General features: G+C 41.4%; 1 protein-coding gene across 1 annotated transcript in view; it reads left to right on the forward strand.

Annotated features, from left to right (window-relative positions):
- VLDLR (very low density lipoprotein receptor) overlaps positions 1–4,020 on the forward strand; it is a gene marked incomplete at its 5' end in the record, with an annotated part of 10,469 nt that extends 6,449 nt beyond the window's left edge. The window contains 8 exons of the mRNA XM_010137781.1: positions 1–71; positions 450–589; positions 705–846; positions 1,157–1,303; positions 2,227–2,310; positions 2,698–2,775; positions 2,886–3,055; positions 3,391–4,020. Coding sequence (XP_010136083.1) covers positions 1–71; positions 450–589; positions 705–846; positions 1,157–1,303; positions 2,227–2,310; positions 2,698–2,775; positions 2,886–3,055; positions 3,391–3,426 — 868 coding nt within the window. The remainder of the gene's footprint in view (positions 72–449; positions 590–704; positions 847–1,156; positions 1,304–2,226; positions 2,311–2,697; positions 2,776–2,885; positions 3,056–3,390) is intronic.
- Positions 4,021–6,100: the final 2,080 nt, after the last annotated feature.

Genomic DNA, 6,100 nt, shown 5'->3' on the forward strand with positions numbered 1-6,100 from the left:
AGGAATGAATGGATTTGACAGACAGCAACTTGTGACAACAGAAATCCAATGGCCTAATGGAATTGCTCTAGGTATGTTGACCTTGTATCTGTGCCAGAGGTATTCTGGAGCTTTAGCAGTTTGTTTGCTACAGAAGCCAACATCATCCTTCAGAGAACTATTTTCAGCTTCTGAGAATGGGATGTTCCTGCATGCCTGGAGACACTACAACAGGCGCAGAGAGCACTTCTCAGATACTGAAATGGTAACTTTTCTTGCACTGCTCTGTATTATAGTTGAGGAACAGGCTACTTAGGCAGCCCTGCAGCAGCCTTCTGCACCCTGGTATGGTAAGACAATAGGGTAACACTGCAGCTATTCCTGAACATGTGGGTGTTTCAACTTTTGTAGGAGGCTTTTGCAGGAGACATCTCCATGTAGATAGCAAATTCTTGGTTTTTTCCTCCTAGATCTTGTAAAAAGCCGTCTCTACTGGCTTGACTCTAAGCTACATATGCTGTCAAGTGTGGACTTGAATGGCCAGGACCGTAGAGTTGTGCTGAAGTCTCATATGTTCCTTCCTCATCCTCTTGCTCTAACAATATTTGAGGTAAGAGTGACTTCCTGTGGTAATAGTCAAAGATCCTGTTCTTGTTAATACATGTCTAGCAGTTATGGTGCTGATAGCTGCAAAGAGATAATGGGTTCCAATGACTGTCTTCTAGGACCGTGTGTACTGGATTGATGGAGAGAATGAGGCAGTCTATGGTGCCAACAAATTTACTGGATCTGAATTGGTTACCCTAGTGAACAACCTCAATGATGCACAAGACTTAATTGTGTATCATGACCTTGTTCAACCCTCAGGTAACTCTAATATAGTTTATAGTCAAGACAGTGTGTATTTGTAGGAAGGCTGCCCCACTTGGGTGGTGGCCAATGGTATCCCTCCCCTGTACAGCTGTCCACTTCTACTTCAACTGTTTGGAGCTTCTAACATAGGCACCTCACTGGGGCTGAGAGAAGGTCTAGTTGCAATAGCTCTTTCTTAGGCAGAACAGGTACAGATCTATAACCTGCAGAGATAAGTAACTCTACTAGAGCAGTTACGGGGGAATTAATTATGCTGTACACCTGAAGGACAAAGGCTCACCCCTGTCAATTGATCTACCAACAGGCAAGAACTGGTGTGAGGAGAACGTGGCAAATGGAGGCTGTAGCTACCTGTGCCTGCCTGCTCCTCAAATAAATGAGCATTCTCCAAAGTACACCTGTGCATGTCCTGTTGGATACTTCTTGCAGGAGGATGGTCTGAGATGTGCAGGTATGGTAACATGAATGAAATCTTTTCCAAGGTGGATAGGGACGGAGCAGAGGTACTGAAGCTGTCAGAGGCAAATATGGCAGTATACGCTGACAGCTTTGCATGAATCAATCTGATGTAATTAATCTTGGAGGGGGTGGTCTTCTAGCATGCCTTAAGCTGGCCCTCAAAGACTGCAGGTGCTGTTCAAAGTCCATGCTTGGCTTCTGCATCACCATCACTTGCAATAAGACCTTGTACCTCCATTGTTTTCTGCAGACAGCAAAATGTACTGAGCCCTTTTCTTATAAAACAAGGGATATAAACTAACATGGCTCTATGGTGTAAAGACAACAGTGTTGAAAAGCTGATAGTCTAATCTTGCTGACCAGGGAAGTTTGTTAGGACCTTCTTTTGTGGTTCATGCAAACATGCTGCTGCTACTACCCTGAGCATTGACTATATGGCAGGCTTGTTTGTCCAGTGGAGTGGAACTAGAAACTCCAAGGTGCCACATACTATATTGCACGTTGATTCTGACTGCTGCAGTTAGAACACTGAATGCAAGGATGCTGTCCTCAGTTGGCTGCTCCAAAGGATTGCTGTAGGTGTCAAAGACTGTACCTAACCAGGAAAATTGTGGAACCAGAAGTCTCACTCAGAAACCCTGAAGTGAGGGATGGGGAGGCTTACTGTTGTCATAACTTGCAACACCTGTAATTCTTGCCTGATTAGCTGTCTAGCCTTGTTCTTAAAATTATTTTTGACCACAGCCTGTCAGCTGAGGGTGTGCTAGTGAAATAACTTATGTCAGTGTTTCCAGTAAAGCTAACAAGCTGCATGATCATTCTGCCATTGCTAAATATTCACTACCATGGCTCTCATAGGTAAGCCATTGCAGAACTTCAGGATTAACTGGGTTCTTGATCTATAATTAGTTTCAGGTACTGGAACAACTGTGGCTTACACTGAGGCAAAAGATACCAGCACAACAGAAAAATCTCCAACTGTTGGACTAGTTCCTGGAGGTACTGGTCCCAATAATTCAGACTGGTAAACATTAGAAAAACTAAATGCAAACTGACCCACTAGCTTAGTTGAAGTTTTCTCCTTTGCATGCAAGTAGAGAACACAGGCCAGGTCATGCGTGTAGTAAAAGTACAACAGCTGGAGCATGTGATAAACAGAATCAGTTCGCTTATGACAGTGTGAAATCTGTATGTTCCGTGAAATCTCAGGAGTGCTCAGAGAAGGCAACCAATAGAAAAAGCTTTCTACTAATACAGAATGAAGCCTGTTAGGCTGTTTTTGCAGCTAATGTATGATAGCAGCCTCTGGGCTTGGGAAGTGCTTGCATCTGACAAAGTCTCCTAGCCTGTCAGTAAGCAAGTTCACTACTTGAAATTCTTGTGCAGGATTCAACATCAATGGTACAACATCTGAAGTATCTGCAGCTGGAGGAAAATCGGCAGTTTGGTTTGTTCTTCCTGTCTGTGAGTATTACATTCTCTAGCCTTTGGGACCTCATGTGGTGGGACAAGCCACTCTTAGTAGGAGCTTGACTTCGCCCTACTCCGTATTTGCAATCTTTCTCTTCCTACAGTATTGCTAGTGATGGCTGCAATGGCTGGCTACTTCATGTGGCGTAACTGGCAGCACAAGAACATGAAAAGCATGAATTTTGATAATCCAGTCTACCTGAAAACTACAGAAGAGGACCTCACAATTGATATTGGAAGACACAGTACTTCAGTAGGACATACCTACCCTGCAGTAAGTAAACCTGTTGATGTGCCTGAGGGTCCAGGTTAATCCTCGGAGGAGACATAAAGACTGCCAAATGATATCTGACTTGAGTTTGGGAGAGGCCTCTGCTCTTCTAAGTTGCTGGCTGCAGCCAAACCACTGGGCTGAATCAGCTGAGAACTTAACCTTAATTAGAAGGACAAAGTTGTAGTAGGTAATTACTGTCGTGTACATGAGGTGGAGTAATCAGTGGTCACTAACCTGCAGAACTACCTCCTGTTTCAAGCTGCTGTGTAGATGTGATATACATTGTTTTGTATACATCTTAGACAACAGTAGCTGACTTGTCTTATTTTTTACAGATATCTGTTGTAAGCACAGATGATGACATGGCGTGAGCACTGGATCAGCAATTGCTTCTGGTTTACTTGTGTTTTACACTCTTTGGGGATAATAACCAGGTTTGTGGCTAAAAGACTTCCTCCATTCTTGGAAGAAAGATAATACTTTCTATATGTATGGAACACGTGTAAATAGCTATTTTATACAGCTTAACCTCTGTAAATAACTGTCCACAACAATTCAGCTTTTAGTGGTTACTGTTTTATCAGTAACCCCTGGGTTTGTCAGTAACATCACTGACCAGATTTAAAGCACTTTCAATAGAAAGCCATATTCCAGCCACAGCTTGTAACACCTGTACATATGTGTATAGGCCACTTGTAAATATAATTCTTGGAAAATCACTATCAAGCACTTTGAAATACTTCAAATGTAAAATATTGTACACTGTTTTTTTTTCAATGATTGGGGCAATGGCAATAGGAAAAAACGGGTTACTACAATTGCCAAAAATTTGTAAGCAGAAATAATTTTATATATGTAACTGAAACAATCTTGTCTGTTACCTCTTAGAGGGATGCAGGTATGAATGCTCTTTAAGAAACCACTGTAAATCCTAAATGCAAAGAAGGAGAAAAAATAAAACAATTTGAGCATTAAAGTATGTGTCTCCATTATTGTGTTAACACCTGAAGTAAAACAGATTGTCTCCTAAACTGGAAGCTTTGATGGGCCACAATACTACTGCCAGCCGGAACATAAATTATTTCTTAAGTTATTTCAGCAGTACCTCAGACTACTAAGATGGTACTGACCTGCCAGGTGACTGAGGTTTGTACTTGAACCTGATACTCTGCAGGGTGCTGGATTGAATGAGTTTCCTTTCATATGTTAGGACTGACAGTGACTGAAAATACTCTACTATTGCAAGCTCTGAAGAGCTAGCGTTGACATAGATGCTGTGTGGAGACAGGTCGAAGCATTGTCTCCCGGGTAAGGTCCTTGCAAACAATATTATGCACAAGCTCACAGTGTTGTCAAGCTGTTTGCATTTATTTCTCATGGTAATGCCAGTGCAAGCTTCATCTTTGTACAGGTGTAGCAACTACAGAGGAATAGCAGAGCTTGGCAGTGACTTGGCAGCTAATCATGACAGCGTGCTCCTGGTATCTAGGTGCTGAAAAGCCCCTGTTGCTGCATGTGTAATAACAGAAGTCCCCTGCAATGAACATCAAAGAGCTAGTGTCCCTTTCCCTCTGGGAACTCAGTTCATTTTAATGTCTCTCACTTGAGGTGCTGGAGCCTTTCTCTTGAGAGACCATAGCAGTTGAAAAATAAATTGTACAACTGTTCTGGGTCTGGGAAGGTGATAATCATCTTGAGGATAACTGTTTAGTAGCATATTACTTGAATGCTAGTTTTAGTAGCACCAAGTATTTTCCTTATCCACTTTCCATGTATGGATCATTCATGCAATAAAGGATTAAGACTGAATTAACTTGCAGGTTCTGTGGTCTTCAGGCATTTTCCTCTGTGATCAAGTTTGGAGTGAAGAAAAAGGAAGATTTTGATCTTTATGTCATAACTACTTGGCAGACTTTAGCTTAGTAAAACATAGTTTCCCTAGCCTTTAGTAATTCCCTTAATGACAAATTACTTTTCAGGGATAAAGATGTGGTTTCTCCCCTGACACTGCAGAATGTTGGCCTTGAATTGCCACCCCCTAACTACCTTAGCAGAAGGTGTGACTTCATTATTGCTTATTCTTCCCCTACTTCTGATTGGATGCAGGTTCAAGGCTAAGACATAGTTTGGAAGAAGTTAAAATCTTCTGACTATACTTTAGTGATGACTTGTTAAAAAACTCTCAATCAATTGTGTGTTTAAAATAGTAACAATAAAAATTGAGTCAGAACTTGGATCGGCTCCTGGGCTTGGTTCTCGTGCCTGTTCTCATTTCAGGTTACAGCTGGGGTCTGTTCTCTTAGTGTTCTTCTGTGTATTGTGGACTGCTTTCAACTTCTGCAGATTTAAAATAAGTTGTTTCTAGCAAACTCACTACTCTTTGGGGAGCTGGAACTTCTAGCCAGCTATCCCTGGCAACTCTTTTCTGTCTGTAGATGTTGTCAGTATCTGGAATGCGTGTAGACTGAAATGTCTTACAGAGATTAGGACATAGAGACCACTAAAATTTCTGGCCAAGAATACTATATCTATTTTGCTGAGTACTTTCTGGGATACAATGTCTTTCATATCAGCTTAATCTCTAAAGACTATTAGTTAGTGGATAGAACTCAACTTTTTCAGTTAGATGTCAAACTCAGGATTCTACAAAGTATTTTTCTTGAAATGTGACTAAACCTAAAACATTATTCTCAGTCACCGTGTTGGTTATAAATCTGCATGGCAGCTAAATACAGGCAAAATGCTTTGCCTCTGTAGTCTTTGCACAGAAGATGAACAGCTCTACTTTTTTGCTGTCACTAGTATCATACCAAAGGCATACAGAGTAGACTAAAAGACACTTCTTCTGGAGTCTAACGGAGGTTAACGTTCAGTTAAAACAGCATCTTAAATCTGCTTTGGGGACCTGAATTAGTTCTTACTGAAAACTCTGGACTCTGGGAACTTGTTTTCTGGCTTTAGTCCAATGTACTGAACAAAGTTGTCAGAACAGTACCTTGGCACAGAAAAGTAGTTTCTGCAGCGTATAGGAGACTTAGCAGTTTA

The sequence above is a fragment of the Buceros rhinoceros genome, unplaced genomic scaffold, assembly GCF_000710305.1.
Source record: "Buceros rhinoceros silvestris isolate BGI_N320 unplaced genomic scaffold, ASM71030v1 scaffold33566, whole genome shotgun sequence".
Taxonomy (NCBI): Eukaryota; Metazoa; Chordata; class Aves; order Bucerotiformes; family Bucerotidae; genus Buceros; species Buceros rhinoceros.